Source organism: Balaenoptera physalus, assembly GCF_965194825.1.
Source record: "Balaenoptera physalus genome assembly, chromosome: 12".
Classification (NCBI taxonomy): Eukaryota; Metazoa; Chordata; class Mammalia; order Artiodactyla; family Balaenopteridae; genus Balaenoptera; species Balaenoptera physalus.
Genome location: NC_138897.1, coordinates 55282903 through 55310150, shown reverse-complemented (window position 1 = coordinate 55310150; position 27248 = coordinate 55282903). Strand labels below are relative to the sequence as shown.

At 36.4% G+C, this 27248-nt stretch overlaps 1 protein-coding gene across 7 annotated transcripts in view; it reads right to left on the bottom strand.

Annotated features, from left to right (window-relative positions):
- ZNF521 (zinc finger protein 521) overlaps positions 1-27248 on the bottom strand; it is a 279324-nt gene that overhangs the window by 131307 nt on the left and 120769 nt on the right. For 6 of the 7 annotated variants that reach the window (XM_082417818.1, XM_082417813.1, XM_082417814.1 and 3 more), the window contains one exon: positions 340-424. In XM_082417818.1, coding sequence (XP_082273944.1) covers positions 340-424 — 85 coding nt within the window. The remainder of the gene's footprint in view (positions 1-339; positions 425-27248) is intronic. The other variant, XM_082417815.1, reaches the window with a different exon arrangement.

Genomic DNA, 27248 nt, shown 5'->3' with positions numbered 1-27248 from the left:
TCTAAAACTCTATGGAAAGCTAACATCCAGCTCATTAACCATTCCTGTTAGTTTTCAATAATGCAAAAATGATTAGAAGTTTAATTTGTTAATCACCTGTGTTTTGACTGGCAGTAGATACATAATCCTCTCCAGAAGTCTAAACTAGCCCTTGCAGAAAATAAAATGTGCTAATGTCTTATCAGGCCTAATAATAGTAATAAAAAAATCAATCATGCTTAGGTAAATCATTGATGGTTGAACAATTAATTCATCTTTAACTCTGCTTAATTATATAGGCATTGATGTACACAAGGAGGAGAAAAATTTATGGGTAACAATGTTTAGAGTGTCACTCACCAATCATGTGATTTGCAACATGCACCTGAATATCCCATTCATTGTAGAAAACCATCTGACACTTGATGCACTGATAGGTCTTCTTCTGAGAAAACAAGTATAAACAGAATTACTTAGACGCATGCATTTTTTAAATTTTAATTTAAATTTTTAAAAAACCCCAACCCTACCTACTCACAGCATTTTCTTGAGACCTTGGTCTCATATATGTTGTTAACCAAGCTTCTGTGAGGCCACTTGGGCAAAATTCTATGTCCTTACTATGACCTTATGGCTTGATCCTAACACTATGCTTTTAGTTGCAAACAGTTGGAAGAAACGAGGGCATATAATTATGGCATAATATATGTTTAAATATATCTAAACTCAAAAACAGAAGTTGGTATTAAAAAAATATCTGTAACACATGGCTGGGTTTCAGAAACCGATGTCTTTGAAGATCAGGCACACTTTCATTCTGACCAACATAATTGTGGTGTTGTTTCTAGATATTTGTAAGTAAAATAGCCAATAAGTTAAGATTCACAAAATGTAGCTAAGAGATTTAGAGACGATAATTTTTAGGTGAAGTATGAAATTTAGATGATGTTTCAGAAATTGCTAAGTACTAGCATTGAAATACATATCTTCTATAAAGAAATCATGTCATATTGAACATTCTAACACCATTTTATCATTTTACACAAAAGTCTTGTGGATAGAACAGGATTTATTATAATTCTTGTATCATAAATAAAGAAACTGAGGTCCAGAGAAGTAGAAAAATGTGCCTGATGTCACAGGGCCACACAGCTGGGAAGAGAAATAAGCTCTCTTGATTCTAAATGCGAGGCTCTCTGATAAAGGCAGCTTTTATGATTTCACATCTTTATTATTGTGTCCCCTATACAGCTCAGTACATATTAGATGAACTCAATAAGTAAAGTACTGCTTAAGTTTTCCAGAACACAGTTACATAAATGCCTTTATGATGAAACTTGATATTTACAATTAAAAACCACCTTGGAAAACAAAATAAAGCCTTATGAAATAATCCATTTGAAACGCTCCCAAAAGTGAGAAAATGACATTTGTAAAATCACATCAATGACAGTTTGTTAAGGCATTCTTATAGAATTATCACTTCATCAGCAGTCATATAAAATTGTTTTACAAACAGTAGCAATAGAAAATATCAGTCTGTCAATTGCAATTAATTTTAAAGAACTCAACAAAATCAAAGTTAAGCTCAAAAGTGTAAATGCTGTTAATGTAAAGTTTTCTTAATTATTGTCACTTAACATAGTATTTGCTTCCGTAACAGAGGATGGTATTCCTTGAAAAACACAGCAGTGCAGGCATATTTCCAGTGGAAGGTTTCTATATAATCTAACAGGCTTTGTACATTAGGCATGTTGTGAATTGAGTGTGCTAGGTCTAAATCTAACACGGACTTGAAAAACCCTGACAATCACCAAGGAAGATTTACTGCACTGAGCTGTTTACAAGATGCTTTTGATGGTAACATATGGAGCAACATGTGTTGCGTAAATAACATCTATCCCTTTTTTAACAATATTTCCCTTTAGAACTAGTTAGAAAATATTTCTTACTCCCAGATGACCTACATTATATATTGTTTATTAGCATACTTCCAGCATTATTCCTGATATGTGACCTTGCTGAAAAACAAAGAAACATAAACTTAATGGCTAGTCTTTTCTCTTGTTAGCAGAGTAAAACATACAATATGTCGAAAACTGTCTCCAAAAATGATGACTGATGAATATGCTGGCAGAATATACTAGGGCTTTTTTTTTTTCCTGGTCTAATAATGAAGAATAAAATCACTTGACAAGCCAAAATAATAAAATACCAGCACTTACTATTGCCTTCAAAATGAACTGACACATTTGAAGATCTATGTTTATAAGTTTTCTTTTATCATTGAAAGAAAATGCTTTTGTCACTACTGATAATTCAAATACTAATGCTACTCTTAAGACAACGTCCAAAATGTTACTTTCTATTCTTATTAACAAAGTCATATTCTGATCTATAAGCTCCTAAATTTGGGGCTGGATGGAGTAAGAATTTAATGTGATCAAAAACAATATACCATGGTCTTAAAATGCTGCAGCTTAAACTTCATCTCACTGTACATCTCACATTTCCCAAATACAAAGCAGCGATACACCAGTTGGGATGTGCTGTAGTTTTCTTTTTAAAGCCATGGTATAAAATTCATTTTTACCCTCAATTTAAAAAAAAATTTTTTTTAATGGCCTTTAAAACATTCCTTACTGTAATTATAGACTCTTCGCAAAATATTTGAAAGACCCCTGCCTGCCCGCTTCTCTCCCATACACCATCTTTAAGTAAAGTGGTTATAACCTCTGAAAGTGTTGGCCTTGCGGGGCTCATTCCCTTGGAGGTAAGGCCATTCCAGCTCTGTACAGCTGAGGTTATGATGGAATTCTTCCTCATTCTAGGCCCAAATCGACTTTTCACCCATTGGTCTTAATGCTAGGCTCTGCAGCTATAAAGAACAGGCTGAACTTCTTGTCTAAAATGACAGTGACATGAACCCCTTTTCAGACTGAAAATAGAGTTATGGTGTAAGAAATGCTTTGAGCAACTTTCACTATCCCCGTTACTTTCTTCCAAGTCAATCTTTTAACCAACAGAACCCCAAATTAAGCATAATACTCCAGGGGTGCCCTGACCTGTGCAGAGTACAGGACTGTCACCTCCCTTAGAACAGCTGCTTCCATCTCTATAGAAGACAACAACAAAAAAAAAAGTCAACTGAGATCATTTCTTTTAAAAGCAGATAAAAGTAGAAACAGAACTTCCATTGTTTGGGCCCCAGATTGGCCTTTATCAACGCTTAAGTTGTCAATTTACTTGAAATGCTAATTTAGTACAATTTTTAAAAGAGACTTTTTTTCATTAGCCTTTTTTAATGTGCTACTTGGGAGTGGGGTTGTCATTTCCTGATTGTTCTCTTTTGTTTTCTGATACTGATAGATGTAATTATCAAGGATACAACTTTTTCCCAGCACCTCATTATTTTTGATTGATTTTGAGAACAATTTAAATGTGCCTTTTTGACACTCTTGTTTTCAGTGATACTCTGGTTAAGGTACTCAGAGACTTTCAGAAAAGATCATCTCATAAATTAAAAAAAAATGATTAGGATCTCTAATAATGTATACTTTAAAAAACCACATTATTCTGATTAACCTCCCTCCCCATTCAATCTATATTCCATTAGGACTTAGGCTTCACATTTAGCCTCATCGAATTAAAAATATATATATACTTTGTAGTTGTAATTACTTTGTTTTTTTTTTTAAAACAAAACACTGAGTGTAAAAAAAGAAAATCAATGAGTCCATAGTAATCCTCAAAAACAGAAAAGGAAAAATATTTCAGTTGCCACCATCAAAGTGACTATTACATGAACCTCTTGTCCTGAAAATTGGTAATTAAAGGCACAGAAGTATCATGATTTTTCAGAAGGTAGTGTAGTTCATGCCTTTTTGATGAGGGGCAGCTCTTTTTTACCGAAGGCTGACAGTAAGGGATGACAAGATTAGAAATTCACCATTTTGCAATGCCAATAAAATGGTCCAGGATAATCATTAATGGATGCTAAAACTATTAGGAGAAAGGTTAGTCTCAGAGACACAATTTTCATCCTTTGATAACAGCAAAGAGAAAGATGTACCTTTCCAGAGACTTATCTGGTGGCAATCACTGTAACCAGACTATTTAGCTTACCATTACTAATAATGGACATTATGTGTCTCTCAGTGTGATGCAGTATGAAGTATAATACATCATAATAAAGTATTCTTATCTAAAATGTATACCTGAGTCTAATTAAGCCTTTAGATGAAGCATTCTAATTTTTGGGAAATGCAGAGATAGAGGAACAAGTGTTTCTTTGAGGAAAAAACATTACACAAATCCAGAATAATCTTCAAAACAAATCAAGAATATTCTTGGCCTGTTATCTTCAAAAAGTTAATGTTTAAGGGGGAAAATAACTGGAGAGATTGTTCTCAAATGAAAGAGAGAAAAAAGACAACTATTTAATGTAATGTGAGGTAAATATAATGTGTGGTTTCTGAACTGGGGAGAAAACAGCTATAAAAAGGTTTTTGAGGAAATTGGGGAAATCTGAATATCAGCTGATTATTAGACAATATTGAGGGATTACTACTGTTAACTTTCTCAGATGTGATAATGGTATTATGATTATGTGAGTAAATGTCCTTTCTGTTAGGAGATGCATACCGAATATTTAGATGTGAAATGGCATGATGTTTGTAATTTACTTTCAAAAGATCCAGAAAAGAAGAACATATATAGTCATACACAGATAAAGCAAATACGGCTAAATGTTAACAATTATTAAATCTAGGTGCATGCTTGAACATTTTCGTAGTAACAAACAAGTGGGAATAAATGAATAGGGTAATTCATAATATGTAGTTTTGTCAACATTAAATCCCATCCCCCTGTTCATTTTACATTCCCACACTTGGTGTACACCAAAAATAATTTGTGCTTAGTTGTTATAAATACCTTTGCAAACATTTTTGTATTGTTTGGAGGGATTCTTCTGATGTTTGTTTTTTACGAATCTAATGTATAAACCCTAAGAGGGCAGGAATCATTGCTGACATCCATTTCTGTAGTAAAGTAATAACAATTCCTTACAATTGCATCATGCTTTACAGTCTATAAAAACTCATATGGGTGAGACTCACTTGCAACAAAACTGTGAGAATAGATAAAAGAGGATTAGCCTCATTTACAGATTAATTAAATGACTTGTCCCAAGTCATGAAGGTTGTGAATACCATAAGTAAGGCCAATATTCTACCCTGTCTCCCACCCACTGGGTTTTTTTTTTTTTTCTTTTTTTTTTTAATTGCATTGGGTCTTCGTTGCTCTGCGCGGGCTTTCTCTAGTTGCGGTGAGTGGGGGCCACTCCTCATTGCGGTGCGCGGGCTGCTCATTGCGGTGGCTCCTCTTGTGGAGCATGGGCTCTAGGCACGCGGGCTTCAGTAGTTGTGGCGCAAGGGCTCAGTAGTTGCTGCGCATGGCCTCTAGAGCGCAGGCTCAGTAGTCGTGGCGCACGGGCTTAGCTGCTCCGCGGCACGTGGGATCTTCCCGGACCAGGGCTCGAACCCGCGTCCCCTGCACTGGCAGGCGGACTCTCAACCACTGCACCACCAGAGAAGTCCCACCCACTGGGTTTTAACACAGTTTAAACTATGATCGTTTGCAGGCAAATTTACAATTGCATTTTAGGTGCATTTTGAAAGAAGGCTCTCCTTAGAATTGTTTACTGCTTTGGTACTTGACAATGCCAGGGATGGTATGAGACTAGCTGATGACACTGAAGGAACAGTTTCTAGCCACTTTCACTGTAGGCTCCCAGTCCCAGACCCTTGACCAAGATCCACCAGGCAGAACTGGTTCCCCAAAGTCCCCCAGTCTGCTTCAAGATTTTCTTTTGCTCTCAGTGTCTTGAAGTTTTATTGTCATATTTTCAACTGTATATTTATGTTTATTTGTCCTGCTCAATACTTAAGGAACAATTTCAATCTGAGGGCTCAGGTATGTCTCCAATCCTGAAATCTTTCAGTGACCTTTTCTTCAGTTTTTAGGTATCTCTCACACACTTTCCATTCACTGCCACTGGAGCTCCTGTTAGACACAGACTGGAGCCTCCCAATCTATCCTCCGTGTATCTTAACCATTTTTTCATTCATGTTTTAAAAATCAGCTTGTCCTCTATGTTCTGGTCTAGGTGATTTTCTCTGTACTTTTACAAACCATTGGTTCTCTCTTTACTGATGTTCAGTCTAGAGTTTATCCTATCTACTAAAGCTTTTATTTCAATGACTATTCGTCATTTCTAACGTTTCTAATTTTAAATACAAGTGCTCTTTTAAAAAAAACTTCTACTTGGATTTGCTCCAAAATTTGTCACTCTTTTTAGTGAAAATCATACTTTCATTTATCTTTCTAAGCTTCTAAACATACTTATTTCAAAGTCTTTGTCAGACTGCTCCATATAATTAATTTCTTCTAGAGTAGAATCTTGGTCTCATAGCGGTTGGGTTTTATTTGTCTGCTTTACTACATGAATGTAATGAATCGTTCACATATTTTGGAATCTTGGTTTGAAGCCCATTTTTAGCGAAAGGTTTTTATTCTATGTACTCATTCCTCCCTTTCCAGTACTTTTGCCATTGCTTCTACTAGGCCATCCAGGCTACCAGACCAGGCTAGGTCACACAGGGGCACTTCCTGGGTATCTGCTGTGCTACAGGGATGTCAGAGACACTGTGAGCTGAATCACAGGGCCAGCATATGGCTAATTCAGTTTTAAGTCACAAACTGTATCTCTCTTCCTACCCCTTTAACTGTACAGCTCACAGGCCCTAGATCCATGTATTGCTCAGCAACAGAACCTTTATTCTAGTTTCCTGTCATGAGCAATGAAGTTTCTCCCCAGGCCCTGCTTTAAGCAGCGGGTCTGGCTTTGTCCCATAGGTAATGAGAACTCTAGTTACCACTTCTTATTTCTGGAATAGAGTCCAGGAGACCCCTGGCTTCAACCCTGATAACCACTTGGTTTTTAAATTTGGTTCTCAGATCTCAAAGATGGACAACTGTTTTGAGGCTGACTAAATCCATTTGGTTTTCTAACTTTCTATTTTGTCTATCATTGGTATATGTTTGGAGCATCAAAGCATGAAGTTACAGAGCCATTTTTCAAGGACATCCCACAGCCCTCAGGCCTCTCTGTATCACCAATCCAAAACTTTGGCAGTGGCTATCAAGGAAGAATTAGTCTCAGACTCAATCGGGATCCCCTGAAATTAAGATGTGCACAATGATGCTATAAAATACCCATTCCAAATATAATCACCAGTCTTAGTAGGAAAGCAGCTTTAGGATTCTCTTTCTGCAATTAGTTACTATGCAGTGGCTTCATCATTTAGCTGTGTGACAAATCGTTTAATGACCCTGAGTCTTAGTTTCCCTCCCTGTAAATTAAAAATAATAAAACTTACATTTATAGTTTACGTGAGAAGCAAGTAAGAACTATATAAAAGTGCTTAGCTTAGTACCATGCCTACCATGTAGCATGTCTGCATTAAATAGTAACTACCTTTATTACTCTTTACTTGACAGGTTATTAGGGGGATGGAATGAAATACCCGATGAGCTGTATGGCACAACAAAGTTGCTTGTCAAAGATTATTTCTCACTCTTGTATGTGGACTTTAAAACCATATTAAAATTTCCCTAAACTAGAATCCAGTAATTTAGATTGTATGGAAATTAGCAAGGGCCAAACAAATGTTTATTAAATAAAGCTTTAAAAATTAATTGCATAAAGAATGTCACAAGTTGGTGACAGGGTTGTGGGGTGGGAAGGAAGAGGAGGGTAGAACATGTGAAAAAAGGTTCAACCTCACTTGGAAAAAAAGCTGTTTTCAAGGACTATAGCAATATCCATTACCATTTCAAGAACAAATATATTAATTACACATGAGACATATATTTAAGATCAGTGGCACCTTTACTTGGCAGTATTTTGTTGGCAAGCAAATGGATATTATATGTGAATGAAAATAATGAACCTACAGCTTTCCACAAATACTCAATACTTCAGACATTTTAGTAATTTGGTTTGGTCATTTTCCAATTCTGAATTTGTGTGAAAATAAGTCACTGAACAGAGGGGGGAAAAAAAAATGGGTGAAATTAAATGAAAGCTACTAATGATGAAAAGCTCACCCAAATAATTCATTAAAAAAACACCAGTATCAACTTTCTATTGTGTGTTTTCATGGCGGTTAAAAGGAAGACATTATTGTCTTACAGATGTAGTTAATGTCTAGACATTAAGCACTATATAACACTTTACACAATGCCTGGCATGTACTAAAAGTTCAATAACCAAGAGGTATTACAAGGAGGAGAGAACACACACAAAGATTAAACTGTTATAAGTATTCAATATTTTGCCCACCTAACATGGCAAAGCATTAAATGGCAAACCAAGTACCAGTCAATGTTGGCAAAGAGAAGACAGTGAAAACATACCAGATAGGCATGGGTTAATATGGTCTACAAGAATCAGGAAAAGCTCCCTGGGAGAGAAAAGACTTGATCTGAGGTCTAAAATGGAAATAATTTCCTTGAGTTCAAAACCCAGATACAAAATGTCTAGTACATGCCAGGCAAGTTGCTCACAGTCTGGTGGGGGTATTTGGTGGAATGAGGAAGGTAATTCAGAACAGAAGAAGGGCTAAAGAAGATTGCTCTGGACAGGAAAAAGAGAGAGACAACAAGCTAGTCAGAAAGAATCTGGAAAAGGATTTTTGCTTTAAATGATTCATTAAAATGCATTTTTTTCTTTTAATTATAGACAAATTTTGCACAGGTGCATGTGGTATAAGAAAGGAAAAAATATTTATCTTTACAAATAAAATCCAAAACTCCATGAAGATATAAATTTAAGCTACTAGTAACTTTGAAATCAAGGGGTAAAAAAAGTTGAACCATTTTTCAGCTTCTCTTGGGTTCTCTTTGAATATTAGATAAAACGGCATTAGTTTATTTCAAAGGTATCATCAATAGTCAAAAAACAGGAAATAATTGAATCTGCAAAAAAAAAAAAAAAATCCAACTGGTATTCATTAAAAAACAAAACCCATGTCAAAGATGGAGTAATTTCCATGAGTTATACCAGACAAATTTCATGGAAGGAATTTATTACCTTGAAGTTCAGGGAGAATTATTTTATTTTTTTAAGTTTAAAATGAATTGTCGGACTTCCCTGGTGGCGCAGTGGTTAAGAATCCGCCTGCCAATGCAGGGGGCACGGGTTCGAGCCTTGGTCCGAGAAGATCCCACATGCCGCGGAGCAACTAAGCCCGTGCATCACAACTACTGAGCCTGCGCTCTACAGCCCGCGAGCCACCACTACTGAGCCCACGTGCTGCCAACTACTGAAGCCCACACGCCTGGAGTCCGTGCTCCACAGCAAGAGAAGCCACCGCAATGAGAAGCCGGCACACTGCAATGAAGAGTAGCCCCCGCTCGCCGCAATTAGAGAAAGCCTGCACGCAGCAACGAAGACCCAACGCAGCCAAAAATAAATAAATTTATTTTTTTTAAATAAAATGAATTGTCTCCTAACACACTTATTTATTTCCCTCAAAATTTGCCTTTTTATGTTCTTGAACTTGATGTCTAACATTAAAAACTGAATTTAAGGGGCTTCCCTGGTGGCGCAGTGGTTGAGAATCTGCCTGCCAATGCAGGGGACACGGGTTCGAGCCCTGGTCTGGGAAGATCCCACATGCCGCGGAGCAACTAGGCCCGTGAGCCACACTACTGAGCCTGTGCTCCACGACAAGAGAGGCCACAATAGTGAGAGGCCCGCGCACCACGATGAAGAGTGGCCCCCGCTTGCCGCAACTAGAGAAAGCCCTCGCACAGAAACAAAGACCCAACACAGCCAAAAATTAATTAATTAATTAATTAACTTTAAAAAAAACAAACAAACTGAATTTAAGCCCAAATTTCCCTTGGAGAGAGATGCTTTATTAGGCTCACTTATTCATCTCCAGTTCTCAGATTTCTCCTGATTCGGCTACTGGAGATGAAAGTTTTGTGAGAAAGAAAAAAAATATTTTAGGATTCATTAAGACATATTTTCTTAAGTATATAACTTCTGCCCTCAAAGCAAGTTGAGAATGTAGACAGGTTTGTGAACTCTTTACAAGTACTAGTACCATTTACTAGAGACTCGTCATACATATCAAAAGGCTGACATAGAGAGGTTTTATTTAATATTAAATCATAAAAGTTTCCTCTTGATTCTCTTATAATTCATTACATGTTGTGTCAGAATTATTTCAATAAAACTGATTTATCTCTAAAGGGCTGTAAGGGTAGGGAGAGGGCTCTGTCTTACCCATTTGTATCTATGCAATACATAACGTAAATATTTACACTCAATCAATTAATGTGTGAATGATTCACACCTGTTCATTGTAAAATAAAAAAATCTTTGCTTCCTTCCACTTCTCTTTAGATGAAGGCTCCTGTGGAGTCACAGTGATTCCCTTTTGTTTATATTCCTAATCTATCCTTGTAGCTATTCTTCTGTAAAAGGAATACTGCACATTCTGGTAGTGTGTGTTTCGTCTACAGAACACCCTCCCTCTTATTTGGGTCATTTCAGTTACCCTGTATCTGCCCAAATCGCCTGGTCCTTTATCACTCTTATTCCAGTGAGATATATTACCTCCTGTCCTCCTACTCCCAGCAGTTTTTTTTTTCGCTTCTCTCTTCCTCCCTATTTTCATTTCGGGTTCTGCCTTCTCTCGTCCATCCCTTCCACTTGAACCACTTTCCTACTGAAGCGTGTCACACCACCCTTCTCTTCTCCTTCAGATTGCTTCTAAATCCCACCTGCTCCGTAAAGCTTGTCAGCAATAACACCCACACAACAACGTGGGTGTTTACTTTTTTATTCTTGTTGTTTGTACTCTTCAACAGTAAGTTTTTAAGGATAGAGGTCTGTTGCTTTGCCTTTACCTATTCTAAAACATACTGTGCAGTTACCATGTATATAAATATATAGGTGGTGGGGTTCTTTTAATCCCTTGATTTAACTGAAATTATTTGGATTTCTTCAATCCCTCCTCATTCATCATTCCAAAAATATCTTTTAAAAATAGAATAAAATGCCACCATATTCTTCATATTTTCAAAGGTACTAGCACAAGCTTATATAGAATATTGGGGAGTTTGAGAATTGAGAGGGACAAGTGAATATTTCAATTTCCTCATCACAGACAATCAAAGTGAGGTCCCCAGAGAGATGAAGTGTCCTTGTCTGTGACTCAGAGAAAGTGACTCACAGAAATCTCTAGCAAGCCTAGAACTCTGGGTCACCATGAATACACCCACATTTATATGATGGGTGTGCACATTTACTAAAAGGAATTGGTAACTACTGCCACGCTGGCTCGTTACCCTGCTTGAAGCTTACTGTGTCTCCTCCTGGACGTGTGCTGCAGAATGGCTTTCATAGCCACCTCTCCATCGCTGGTTCTTTCTACTACCTGCTGCCTTCTTTGGGGGGGGTACTCATTTCTCAGTGTCTACTTTTAGCCTGGAATTTACTATATTATATTCAAAGCATCTATTCACATTACATTCTAAGGTCTCCTGTCACTTAAGGAACTATGCCTTATCTCCCCTCTACAGCTCCATCACCCAGCACACTGCCTGACATGGAGCATTTATGAAGGAGTGTCTGAACCACACAGGAGAGAACTGATTTGGGCTTTTTATAAGTATACTCAAGAGTAAGTGTTTTCAGAGAAATTTACTGGAGGGAACCAGATTGCTGCCACCAAAAACACCTAAATTCTGCATAGTACAACCAGATAAGACCCAGCCTTCCTTCAGATTATCCCAGAAAATTAAACTGTGGACCTGAAAAACCTCTGCATAATTATTATTGATAATATATCTTATAAAGCTAGACATTTTTCAAATTAAAAATATCCCAAAATATAAAAGAAAATATGGGGCCCTTTCCCAACAGGGCCTTGAGAACATTACTCTACAGTATAGAATACGAGGGGAAACATTAAGAAAAAGATGGTAATATGAAATTAGACATTTTATATAGAATCTGTGCAAGGCAAGCACTGTAATATTTTCTCGATATTCTTTAAAAGTCCAGGTGATAAGTCAGTCATTCTTTTAAAAGACATTTTGTAATTTCAATGTGACTATCCTTACGAGGCATTTGAGAATGTCCCTTTTTCCAATCCTGTCAACTCCTCACCATCTTAATATGTACATGATTCACTATATGAGGGTATATCTGCTTTTAGAAGGTTTAATTCTTTGCCAAGAGAAACATGAAACAATATCTATGATGTTTGTCATTGTGTACTCAGTGTCTTTGCACACTTGCCTGCCACGTGTCTGAAACTCAATAACTGTTGAATGAATGAATGAACTAGATGCAAATTAATATCAGCAGTTGGGGAATGTCTGCTTTGGCATCGTTTAAATTTGTATAACAAAATGATATCAATCCAGATCCAATTAATGGTGCTAAAAGGATCTGTCTTCCACCAAAACGATTTCAAGTTTCCAATCCCAGTGGGTACAGACATTAAACTTAGAGGGCTTCCTGCCAGTTTTTCAACTATCTTATCTGGTCATGTAGTCCTCCCCTCCCACCCTTCCTTCTACCCACCCCCCAACTCTTTCCACTCTTCTGTTCTTCCTCTTACTTTTTCTTAAAAAATGATCTTTATTAAACATGTGGTCGCTTTCATAATTAAATTTGTATTTCTGGACATTTCTTTATCATGAGCTCTTATGAAATCAGGAAGCTCATTGTTGCTTCCTTACTGTAAGCCACACTTATAAAATACACAAGATAATCCTTAGATTTATCTTAAGAGGAGTACGTTAACATCAGACTTTGTCAAGCTAGGTTTATCAATGCCACTTTGATTTCTAATCATGGTATATCTTTGCTTCAAAGTATCTCTCAATCACTTACTAGTAATTTTTAAAACATAGTACCCTGTTACAAAAATAAATCAAGAGGTTATGCATCTAAATTATAAATCCTGTCCAAGGACAAAAACAAAAGCAAAACTTTCACCACTTTTCTCTCCCCAGAATGTAAATATATTTGATCCATGAAGAAAATGGCTAGTGAGTTTTAGGCAAACAAATAATAGTTATTTTAAATTAACCACCTCTCAAACTATTCACTTGCTTCTTGAGCTTAGGAGAAAGTGTCTTATTTTGGTATTCACTTACTATGCCTTTCATTTACAATTTTTAACTTTCTTAGATATTATTTCCCCAAGATTTTTTTTGCTCTCCTGCTCTCCATGATATGTTTCAATCCAATAATACTATTGGACATTTTCGATTTCTTATCTATAATTCCTTTTTCCACCTATACTCTCATCTATTTACACGTTTTTCTACCTTTTATATTTATTGTTGCCTGATGCTATCTCTGAATAATATTTTATCTTTGTGGCTTTTACATTCTCTTTGCCCCTTGGATTTCATTGCTTCTGTATTTGTTTTAATATTTGATTATGCTTTTCTATATAATCAACTTTGTAGACACATGATGACTGATTTCAATGCATTTTTACCAAATAATCCATAGTTCTAGTATTAGATAAAATTATTCTAGATTATAGTAATAAATTAACTGAAGCACATTTTAGATATAAATTATATGAATGTGTACATACATACATAGGGATATGTGCTGACTTATACACAGATATTATATAAATGATGTACCATATGCAACATTTGTCAGGTGCTTCAGTTTACCAAGAACTTTCTTACAAACATATGATCTGCTCTTTACAATAACACTATAAAGTAGGCAAAATATGGATTATGCCCATGTTAGCAATGAAGGAACTCAAGCTTAGGAAAGACTAGTTAAGATCACACAGATGGTTCTGTCAACTGTTATCTGAACTCGGTTTTTCTCTAAGTACAATATTTTCTTCTACTACGTTATGTGGCTTATGCGTAAACTCTCCATACCCATAGGGGCAATCTCGGAATAACAAAACATGTTCAGACTCAGTTGAAGGCTTGCTTATGTAATATAATGTTTAATTGAACAAAATCAATCTTTTGCCTTGACATGGGGATTTTTTAATAGGATTTCACCTGCCACTCAATCTCTTTACGACACGAATTGCATAGTCTATTACATACTTAGGAGAAGTCTTATGTTCTATTTATGTGTGGTTCCTTCTTTGTTTCTTTTTCCATTTGTTTTAATCACCAGCTTTCAATTATTTACAAGTGTTGACTGAGAACCTATGATGTGTTAAGAAACTCTCCTGAGAAACACGGAGGATACCATGCAGCCCTGCCTGCACCCCTCACTCTGGCTCCCTGTGCTGCAGCCATGCTTACCCCCTTGCTATTCCTAAGCCTGCCAGGCACACTGCTGCCTTCGAACTTTTGCTTGGGAGTTCTTTCCACTTTGCTTCCTCTTTACACAGATACCTGCAAAGCTAACTCCTGCCTGGTTATTTGCTATCTCCTCTGAACTACTTTAGCACTTCACTAGTACTTCTATTAAGGCACATATTCCATTCTACTTTATACTGTATTTATTGCTATACATTAATTTTTTCCTAGTAAACTATAAGCCCTCAGGGGGCTATACTGGGAAGAGAGACATGTATTCAAATAACCATATTCGTATAATGCTCATCCTCTTTACAAACCTGATAGCCTAATGCCTTGTACATTGCAGGAAATGAATAAATTTACCTTAAATTGAAGCACCAGACGAGGAATAAAAAGTTAATGCTATAGATTAATGTTCCCCAAAGTGTGAGATATGCACCACCTCAACTATAAAGCATGGATACGGCTCTTTCTAATTACACAAAAGAAAAAAAGTCTCACTAAGATGCTAATATGTCTTTAATACCTCTACAAACCTTGACAAACTTACTTGTAACAATGAAAGAACAGGTTTCAGACTGACAAACCTTTGCAGGTATGAGTATAGCTAGAATTTTTAAAACATTATTTTGTATTAATTGTATTACTTTTATATTTATCTTATATTTATGATAAGTGATACTGATTGCATACTATGGTTCTGATTATTTTGCTTTTTAAGTTAAATATTAAATGCTTACAAACAGTAAACATAAGTAATATATAAATAGTAACTATTAAACAAACACCTGTGTGCCCAACTTAGCTTCCTGTGTGGTCTTCTCAAACCATCTATTATTCTCTGTCTGAATTTGCATTTCCCATATTACTGATGAGGATTAAACATTTTCACATGTTTACTGGATCTTCATGTTTCCTCTTTGTGAAATGCCTGTTCATGTTAATTTCATATTTTCTTATTTGGTGATTTGAGTTCTCCTGTTAATTTGTGGCTATTTCTTATCTATTTAGGAAACTAATACTTTTTCCAACTATATGTGTTATAAATATATTTTATTATCTTGGAGCTCTTATTTTTGCTCACTTTATGGTAACTTTTGGTAAACAGAAGTTATTATTTTTAATGTAGATGAACATATCAATCATTTTATTTGTGATTTATACTCTCTGGGTCTTATTTGAAAAATCTTTCCCTAATCTAAGGTCATAAAAAATTCTATTTTTTTCTATGATTTATGGTTTTGTTCTTTCACACATTTTTACACACGTGAGTAGGGGCTCAATTTTATTTTGTTTTTCTCTATGGCTAACAAGTTGAATACTCCATTCATTCCCCCACTGAAGTGCAAAGACAGCTCTACTCTATTCAGTCTGATATCTCTTTCGGAGAATCTCTATTTTGTTCTGTGGACAAATATCATGTCATCCTAATTACTGCAGATTTATTATAAATTGACTACAGAGTAGGACAAATCCTACCCCGCCTGCTCTTTTTCTTCAAGAGTATCTTTGCTATTCTTGACCTTTTGTTCTTCAGTATACATTTTTGAATCTGCTTGTCAAGTTCCAAAAAAAAAAAATTTTTTTTAAATACACTTTAAAACCTGTAGAAATTTTCACTAGAATAGCTGTGAGTCCACAGATCAAATTAGGGATAATTGAGAGCTTAATAGTATTGAGTCTTCCTATTCCTGAACAAGTTAAATCTGATCATTTATTTAGGTCTTTAACAATATCTTTTAATAATGTTTTATCATTTTCTCCATAGTCTTGCACACCTTATAAGATTTATTTCTAAGTACCTATTTTTGAGCTTATTATAAATGGAATTATTTTAAAATTCATATTTTCTAACGTTTTTGGTGATGAATAAAAATCGAATTAACTTGTATGATTTGATTTGGCAGCCAGCAACTTTGCTAAAGTTTTATTCATTACAATAGTTTGTCTTTAAATTCTTTGGATTTTGTTTTACAAACAAACATATGACCTCTAAATGAGTTTAATTTGGTTCTTTTCAATTTCAGTGTTACCTGTTTTTTTATTAGTCAATTCATTTTTGTTTTATCTTATATTGTTGGTTAAATCACCCAGGAAGCCTTATTAGTGATTTTATTATAAAATAATAATTGCATTAAAATTTCACCACTAATGATGATGCTTGCTGAAGCCGATATTTTAAACAGTCTTTATAAGGGTAAGGAAATTACTGCCTATCCCTAATTAAGTGTTCTTTTTGATCACAAAAGTATGTTGAATTTAGTTTTTTCTGCAACTCTTGAGATAAACATATAATTTATCTCCTTTAAACTGTTAATGTGGTAAAATTAATTAATTGATTTCCTGAGGTTGAACCCACCTTGTATTCTTGTGATAAAATCATTTTGGTTATAGTATAAAAATCATTTTTTACCAGTGTGAATTTAGTTTGTTTACATTTTGTTTAAAAGTTTAAAATATAAAATCATGAGTAAAACTGGCCTAAATTTTCATTTTACATTTTTGTCTGGTTTTGACATCAAGGTTATACTAGATTCATTAAATGAACTGGAGTGTTCCCTCTTTTTATACTTTCTGGCACAGCTTTGGAATTATGTGTATGTTCTGGTATTTTCTTTGTGGGAAGGTTTTCAACAATTTATTAACTCTTTAATATTTATGGAATCATTCTACTCCTCTCTCTTTTTCTTGAGCCAGCTTTGGTAACATATCATCCTAAGACTGTTCCCATATAATCAAAATTATCCAGTTATTAGCATAAAGTTCTTCATAGAATTATCTTACTCTTCTTTATTTTGTGTGTTTTTGGTGCATTCTGTAAAATTTTTATTGAGAAATAACATATGTATAGTAAACTGCTGTAACCTTAAGAATATGCCTGATTTACGGAATTTTACAAATACCAGTGTAACCACCACATAGATCTAGATATGGAACATTTCTAGAATGTTTCCTTCCGCCCTTTCCTAGTTGATACCATCCCAAAGGTAACTATTCTGACTTCGATGATCAGAAATTAGTTTTGCCCATTCTTAAATTTTATATGAATGGAATTGTGTAGTAGGATGTGTGTGGTTCCTTTTTTTCATCATTTTGTATATGAATATTCCAGGTTGTTACATAGCGGTAGTTCATTCTTCTTTATTTGTGTAGTAGTCCATCATATGAATGAAATAAAATTCATAATCATTGTATGAATGTATTTATACATTTATTCTATTTTGACAGACACTTCGACTCCCGCTTAAAGCTTATATGCAAAAGCTACTATGAATATTCTTGTTCATTACTTGTTAAACATGTGCATTCATTTCTCTTAGATATAAACCTAGGAATAGACTTGATGGGTCGTAGAGTAGGCTAGTAATCAACTTTAGTATATACTGCCCAACAGTTTTTGAAAGCAGTTATACAAAATTATACTCTCACCAGTAAAGTAAGAGAGTTCCAATTGCTCTTCATTCTTGCAAAAAAGAATTTATGTATTCTTTTTTATTTCAGTCATTCTGATATGTGTAGTGGTTCCCCTACTATCTTTTTAACTTCTGCACATGTGAAGTTATGGCTCCCCCTTCATTATTGATATTGTTTATTTCTTGTTGTTTTACCCTGATTAATCTCACCAGAAGTTTGTAAACTTTGTTAGTCATTTCAAAAAATTAATGTTTTACTTTGTTGGCCTCCTTGTTGTTTGTTTTACATTTCATTACTTTTTGCTCTTAGCTTTACTATTTCCTTCGTTTCTATTTTTTATGGGTTTGTTTTCTTGTTCTGTTCCTAATGTCTTAAGTTTGATTTTTATCACATTGATATTAAGCTTTTTAAAATTTTCTAATATGTATTTTTATGTTCTAATAACTTTCCCTCTAAATACTGCTTTAATTTATATCTCACAAGTTTTAAAATATAGTTGTCTTTCAGTTTGAAGTGTTTTTAATTGCTATTTCCATGCCCTCTTTGTTCCATGGGTGGTTTAATTTTGAAATTTATGGGGTTTTGGGAACTTCCCTGGTGGCGCAGTGGTTAAGGATCCGCCTGCCAATGCAGAGGACACGGGTTTGAGCCCTGGTCCAGGAAGATCCCACATGCCGCAGAGCAACTAAGCCTGTGCACCACAACTACAGAGCCTGTGCTCTAAAGCCTGAGAGCCACAACTACTGAGCCCATGTGCCGCAACTACTGAAGCCCACGTGCCTAGAGCCCACACTCCACGACAAGAGAAGCCACCGCAATGAGAAGCCCACGCATTGCAACGAAGAGTAGCCCCCGCTCGCCACAACTAGAGAAAGCCCATGCGCAACAGCAAAGACCCACCGCAGCCACAAACAAACAAACAAACAAATAAATAAATAATTTATAAAAATAAAATAAAATTTATGGGGTTTTAAAAAATAACTTTTTTATTTATAATGTATATGTATTGTGGTCAGAAAATGTGATTTGTGAGATCCTAAACTTTTAAATCTGTTGTGAATTATGATAGGAAGAGAGTAAAAGAGATCAGTTAGTTTACAAGGATAAGACTTGCACTGGAGAGAGAATGCAGGAGATGCAAACAGAAGAGAAAATACAGCACCTGGAGAGTGACCGACTCAAAAGGTTAGGAGACCAGACAAGATTTAGGAGATACATACAAAGTTTCAGACAAGAATAATTAGGAGAATCATGGAACACAGACAAAAACTGGAGAGAAAAAAAAGAAATTATGATTTGATTTGAGGCTAGCACAATGTTCAACCGGTAATGTCAAACAAGTTAACTGAAAATCTAGGACAGGGCTTAACGAGAGGTTACAGGTTGAAATTTGATATTTCACTCATCTGTATGGGATAATAATTCAGTAATAGGAAATGAGGGTAAGGGAAGAAAAAAACATATTAAAAATAGAACCCTTAAAAACATGCACATTTAAAAGGTGAAAAAAGATATACAAATAAGGAACTGGCTATTTAGTTTTTTTAAAAGTCTTTACAAGGTTCTCATAATTAGGCTGTTAAATTTCTAGAAACATACAGTACATCTACTAGAAAACTGCATCTATATTACGCAGAGAGGGGAGCCATCCAGTAATAAGAGATCCAGAATGTAGCTTTCCATTTTCTTTCATTATTCAAAAGTACCTTAAGTAGATATTCACTAACCTCTACTTCGATATAATTTCAGCTACATGTAAAATGCTCCTGCTAAACAGAATTCTACCGCTACAGAGGGTGATTTCAAACTCTTTGGCCTAGTACTCAATGGACAAATATGAGCAATTCAAGATTCATGGTGGTATACAAAAACATTCTTACTTCTGAATTCCATATGTTCTAAAAGATACTGTATGCATATGGAAAGCATCAGCAAAAAATCCAGAACTGGAAGTAAGTACAGAAAATCTAGGGATGGTAGTGGTAGCAAATTCAATGTGTGATGCAATGATCAACGCTTGGTGAACATGGGACTAGAGATAGTGGATGAGAGGCAGCTGCTTCCATGTTCCACACCCCAATACTTATGCCAGGGGTCATTAACCCCCTGTTCTAGTGCATTGTAGATGCCAAACAAATACTGAGCACAACAACAATAAATCTGAAAGCAGATTAAACTTGGAAAAGCAACTAAGTCTATTCCAAGAACATCTTGAATTTTACAAATCTATTTGGTCATGTAATTTTTCTACTTAATTTTAAGCTATTGTTTATTTAGAGGAAACTTAACTCATTTATTTTTGCTCCTTTAGCTTAGCAAAACTTAATACCAGCAATTTGACAGACAAAAACTTTGACATTTTTCTTTCAACCTCATATGGAAATTTTTATTATACAAAACAAAAAAGAACTCTGGAGCTTAAGCATGTCAACATGTACGTTTCTATTTTCAGTGTAAGAACTATAAAGGAAGAATATTGACTTTGAGACACACTTAAAACAGACCTTCACACTGAAGATGATCTCTGAATTGTTAGAACTTTCAAGCCTTTTAGCTTATTTAATATTTTTAGATCACACCTAATTTTAAAGCATCTCAGTACTTTTGGGTAAACTTGTCTACATCTATGTGTATTAGTTACTAGATATACCTGCAAATACATCCAAAGATGGAGTATACACTACTTTTGTCATTTTGAAGTACTTACACTATGTTCATTTATTCAATTGATATTTATTAAGCTCTTATGTTAAGCTGTTGGATGTTCATAGGTGAGAAAGGGGAAGAAGGAAATAAACAAGTAGACAAAAACGACTATTTTAAAAGAAAATCTTCAGAAGGAAACCAACTTTGATAAGATTTTCAGGGAAGGCCCACCTGACAGCCGAGAAAGAACCGGTGGTACAGAGAGGCTGGCTCAGAAGTGCAGGCCAAGTGAGGAAGGAGCACATGTGAAGACTCCAAGGCAGAACCCCACCCCCCATCCCCCTGGAGGCTGGGAGGCTGGGTGCAGTGCACGAGGAAGAGCCAACCGGGACACGGTGAGGGCAGCCAGGCCGGCCAGGATATGCATGGTCTCACAAACTGGTGAGAGGCTGGAATTTTATTTGAGGGAAATGGGAAGCCACTGAAGAATTTTATGTGACATCATGAGATTGACATGTCCACAGGCCTCCTTCCCACTTCAGCATGAAGAATGGATGGGAAGCAGGCAGAAGATGAAGGAGAGGACTCTCTCAGGAGGCCAGAAATGACTGTAGCCTGGACCACAATGATGGCTTTGGGGATGGAAAGAAGGGGATGGGATACTCACTGGAGGTGGAATCCACAGAACTTATTAATAGATTAGATGTGTGGAAAGAGGGAAAGGGAGGAATCAGGAGTGATTCCTGGGTTTCTTGCTCGGGTAATTGGGTGTAGGGTAGATCCCTTTACCAAAAATGATGGAAGTTAGGAAAAAGATAGGCTTCAGGAGAGAGAATCAAGAGCTTTTAGTAGGTACACGTTACACTTCATAAGTCTAAACGAGATACAAATGGCAAAGTCAAGCTGCCAGTGGAACACAGTAATCTGGAACTAAGAGGAGATCTAGGCTAGAAACATAAATTTGGGAATTCTTAGCAAAGAAATAGTTGCAGCAACATGAATAGAGGAGATGCCTATGGAGAGAGTTGACAGAGAAGTAAAAGAGGACCAAGGTTGAGCATCGAAGAATTCCTACACTTTTAGGACAGGCATAGGACGAGAAATCTCCAAAGGCAGAAGTAGGAAGAAAACTAGGAGCGGGAACGCCATGAAGTCAGAGAGAGGCACGGCAAGGCAAGAATTGTCCACCCTGCAGAGTGCTACGGAGATGAACCTGGAGACCACTGGCAACCTTGGCAGGACAATTACAACTTCCTTGAGAAAGCAGACGTTGAAGTGGAGTGGGATAATATCAGCAGACCCGTACACGCTCTGAATATCTAGAACAGCACTTCAGTAACAATGAAACAAGATTTGAGTCCAAATGCGATAAAAATATAAACAGCAATCCTACAGTTAACACACGCAGAAGAACAACACAAATTTATTTAATACCTTCAGGTTCCAGTCACTGTGTCAGGTGGTTCCTGAATGAAGCAAAGCCAGGCGGCCAGCTGTCCTGCCATGCCATACCGCCCTGTATGGGGAAAGGCTCTGGGAGAGCCACCAGCCAGACACAGCACTGAGGCACCTGCCTACGATGGGCCTGGCGTTAGCACAGGGCTTAGGAATATCAGATTGAGTAAATTCTTGCCCCAAGGAATGCAGGGCAAGAAAAGAGAAATGTACATAGATAATTATAAAGCACTGTAACAATTTTCATATGAAATTTATAACATATTGTATAGACAGGGCATTCCAGGAGAAGGGAGATGTTTGTGGTGATAAGCTGGGGTCAGAGGAGGCCTTCTAGAGTAGCTGATCTCCAATTAAAGGGAAAGATGGACAGCCTCATGGAAGATAGAGGGCAGTCAGGAGGAGAGGGATTATTTGGGCAGAAGGAACTGGACAGCCTTAGCAAGATACAGAGGCAGCATGTTGTGTGCGGGTTAATTAAAGCACCTCCAAGTACAGAATAAGGTGAAAGGTAAGGAAAGAGGGAGAAATTTTACCAGGGACCTACAGAGTCTTATATTTCACAATAAAAGGGTTATGACATCATCCTATAGGGATGGAGGTGCAGAGCACTTAAAATGTTCCAAATAGGGAGGGGCATGTTATTCAGGTTTGTGTTTCAGATAGATTGTTCTGGCAGCTCTGTGGGGATGGATCTGAAAGTATGAACACTAAAGTCAGAGGGAACAGTTATGAGGCTGCTTCAGTAGTTTAGAGATTGAACTTAAAATGTGGTAAGAGGATGGAGAAGAGGGGATTGATTCAGAAATACATATGAGTAGAAATCGAGATGGCTGGATGGCCAACTGGATGTGGAGAAAAAGAAAAGACTAAGAAGATCAATGGATCCACAAGTGAAATAGAATACTTGAGAAAAAAAGCAGGTTTGGAGAAAGGATGATTTCTATTTTGGACCCATTGAGTCTGAAGTTCACAGGAACATGTGAGTGCATATATATCCAGCAGGCAGCTGTGTGTATGAGTCTGAATTTCAGAGGAGAGGTTTGAGTCAAAGACACCTTTTTTTTTGGCAATAGCTTCACTGAGGAGTAACTCACATGCAAAAAGTCACTAATTTACATCTGGTGAGTATTAGTAAATGCATACAGTCTTGTAACCACCAGCACAATCAAGATACAGAGTATTACCATCAGCCCCCATAAGTTCCCTCCCGTCTTTTGGAAACACCATTTGGAGAGTCATCGGTAAAAGGTGGTGGTTGAAACCCTGGGAGTGGATGAGGCCACGTGAAGCGGGGGGGTCAGTAGAGTGACAGTAGCAATGGGGACACTATCTTGCAGAAGCAGGGAGAGGACAGAGAAGGCTACGGAACATTCAAGAGGCACGAAGGGAAACAGGAAGGAAGACAAGAGGTTCAGTTAGGAGGGAATGGCCAACAGTGATAAGTACAGAAGCAGGTGAACTACGATAAATTCTCTTTAAAAAAAACCAAAAGCATTATGTCAGTCCACTAGGTCGGTAGAGACCTTAGAACAGTCAGTTGAGGTGCAGCAATAGAAGCAGAAGATCCCTTGAGGAGGGTGGAGGAAGTGAATGACAAGAGAAAATAAGACTGCAACACCGAGAGGATTTTATGAAAAGGACAAGGATGAGATTGCAGCTAGAGGAAAGTGCCAGTGGAATTAAGGAAAAGAGAGTCTTGAGTCTGGAGTTGGGAGACCTGGATTCTCGGAGTCTCTTGTCTACCACTTATTAACTGTGACCTTAGACCGATCTCAATTTATGTGGGTCTGTTTTGTTGTCTGTAAAATAAGGCAGCTTAATCAGACGATCTCCACTGTCCCTTCTAGCTTTGATTCTGTGGCACCGTACAGGCATCTAGAAACATGGAGATAATTTGTAACCCTTGCAAGAGCAATTTCAACAGAATTGTGGGGATGATGTGAATTGAAATGTGAATATATCATCCCTCAGAGAAATCTGGATATGAAGGATCTTAAGGAAACCATGGCAGATGGACACATGCTTCCAATATCATCGTGAGACAACATTTTGAGGTCCATATAGGGCAGCACCTGACCAGGGAGCCAAGCCAGTGTCAACGAACTCCAAAAGAAGAACTAACATTTATTCAACACATAGTAAATGTCAGTAAGTCTGGGAGGTGTTTCACGTGTGGAAAAAGCTAGATGTCCAGTGTTCTTTCTCTCTCAAATTCTCTCTGCCATTTATGGAATCACTGCAGGTACAAATTTATATCATAGTCAACCTTTGAGGAGAAAATAGAAATGATTAGGTTCCCCCAAATATTTTATTCAAAACAAAGTCTCCATGGCAAATTTAGACTAATAATTGTAGAATTTTGGTACAAAGAGAACATTTTTCACAAATTCAGAAATCAGCATGCAGAAGAAATGGGAGTTCAAATTCAGATCTTCTGTCTTCAATTCCAAATTTCTCCATCATATGACAGCTACCTAATATTATTCTTCTTTAATTGTCATATGCCTAGGCTTTCATCTATTTCTTGGATTATATGGGTTTATATAGTACTTATCCTTCCCTAGATTATATCTAAATCCCTTTTAAATAGGTACTCTAGTCTCGACCAAGTAACATTCTTTTCAGTCTTTGAAAGATGCATTCCAGCATCTATCAATACCCTTATGTGACTGTAAGTCATAGCCCAGAAAAATCTAATCTGGTTCTTGACAACATCTAGGTACTCAGGTTTTATTCTCTTCTTTTCTCTTCTGAAGCCTCAATCCTCAGCAAGAAGAAGAGATGAAAATACCACCTACATTGCTAAGTCCTTCAGTTTCTACCTAGGACATCTAAGTCAACGGACATACATGTGATACTTCTTTTTGTGATAAAGTTTAGTCCCACATGGCATGCCTGTCTTTTGGCAAAATCTTATGTAATAACTTTGCCTTTACTTCCACTGGTGAAAAATTTACATAATACTCACAATGAGAGGTCGTAGAAGCTTAACTTGGCTAACAAAAAATGGGAACAAATTAATATTTATTATATGTCTTTTTCTTGCCGATGCATTCTTTTTAGGCTCCTTTTCGTAAAACTTTACATATGTTTAGATAATTTTCTATGTCAAGTCCAAATAGTATGGTCTACTTTACATTTTTTATGGTAGAGAGTATCAGAAAGGAAGTGGGCACATAAAATTTTATGACAAATAGTATAATAAAGAAAAAATAGTAACAATGGTGAAAATGTTGAATAGATAAGTGTACTGTTAAGGTACAAAGAAAAAATGTACAACTGAATCTTAATATCTGGTCAATTAAGGACACTGCTACAAGTTACTAATCAGATTTAATAAGGAGGTACTCTTTTGCATGGAGTCATTTTTAACCTTCAGTAGCAGGTGCTTAAAAAACACTATTGTAAGAATTAAAATTAAAAAGTACTTTAAAGTACTTTATATATTATTTTATGTAAGTGAAGCATATAGTTAAGCTTTATAAATTATCATTAAGATTTTAGGTATAATTGAAGACTTGACCATCCCTTAAAGATAAATCTTCCTAATCAACTCTAACCAAATTAACAGATAAAGACTATTCATATGTCCTCCTTCATTTTTAAAATATTTCACCTCAAGTGGTATTATAATATAGAGCAATTTAGAAATATCAGAAAATCTAAACCATGAACAGATAAGAAGAAACAGGCATTTGCCTCTCCATAAACAATCTACTAAGACACAAAAGCTAGATTTTGCTTGGTTTTAAATGCACACATACCACCACAGTCACACACACACACACACACACACACACACACACACAGATTCATTTTAAATACCTTTTATATACTATTTAAATTAAACCTGAATATAAAAACTCTTCTATATATGTTAAGCATAACAAGACAAAAGAGAGGAATAATTTTCTGCATAAACTTTGTAAGAATTCTTGTTCAAAAGCATTTAAAAATAAAACATTTGGGGGAGATTTGGGGAAATCTGAATATAGACTTATAGATGATAGTATGGATTTATTTAATTTCTTTAGCTGATTTCAATAATTGCCTGAGCTAATGATATTGTGGTTAAATAGGAAAATGCCCTTTTTCTTAGGAGATATGTTATCTACAACTTACTTTCATGTAGCTCAGGTTAATTAAAAAGGTTGCAACGAGAGAGAAAAATGTAACAAAATGTTCATATCTGATAAACTTGTGACATGGATACACGGACACATACATATGTTCACTGTGTTATTCCTTTAACTTTTCTATAAGTTTAAACATTTTTGAGATAAAAAGTTGGAAAAAGTAATTCATTTCATATGATTACATCTAGAAATATTTGTTGCAAAAGAAGTGATTTGATCCAACACATGAGTCATGAGCCATTATCAAAACAACGTTCTTCCAGTTTGAAAGGATTTCGTTTATTTAGATGAGAGAAAGGTGCGGATTTACTTGAGGAGGAGAGAGGGAAGGCAGCTTCAAAGTTTGGGAGTTTGCCTGTCACACAGATGCACATTTCAGGAGGATGGGCTCTGCGTTTGTCTTCTCAGCTTTCCCCTACCAGCTGAGTGATGGCTATCTGCAGGGAGATGCAGGGGGACCTTGGAGAGGGTGTGAGTGCAGAGGCAAGATAAGGAAAAAGCAGTGACCCCAGACTGAAGGGAGATAGGTCTCCCTGGGGTTTTCATTTGGATGGATCTCCAGATAGGGGCAGGTAGGGAAGGGGAGAGAGCTATTAGAAACCAGGTGATAAAGCATAAAGAAATGATAATAAAATGAGCCATCCTCTGCTCAGCTTCAAGGAATGATGACTTACAAAACTATTTCACTGTAAATGAACTTGTTTTTCAGACTCATTATGGGAAAAAAGACATGAAACGACTCTTCAACTAAGAAAAAAAAACAAAACATGTTCACTTTGAAACCCAAACCCAGAGCGCGAAGACTTGGGGAGAGTGCCTTTAAAACAAATGTTAACCGCGTGGTGCTTAATAAATGTAGGGGCTTTTAAAAAATCCTGTTGTGGGGCTTCCCTGGTGGCGCAGTGGTTGAATATCTGTCTGCCAATGCAGGGGACACAGGTTCGAGCCCCGGTCTGGGAAGATCCCACATGCCGCGGAGCAACTGGGCCCGTGAGCCACAACTACTGAGCCTGCACGTCTGGAGCCTGTGCCCTGCAACAAGAGAGGCCACGATAGTGAGAGGCCTGCGCACCGCGATGAAGAGTGGCCCCTGCTTGCCGCAACTAGAGAAAGCGCTTGCACAGAAACGAAGACCCAACACAGCTAAAAATAAAAAATAATAAATAAATAAATAATAAAAATAAAGGAATTCCTTTTAAAAAAAAACAAAACTCCTGTTGTTGGAAA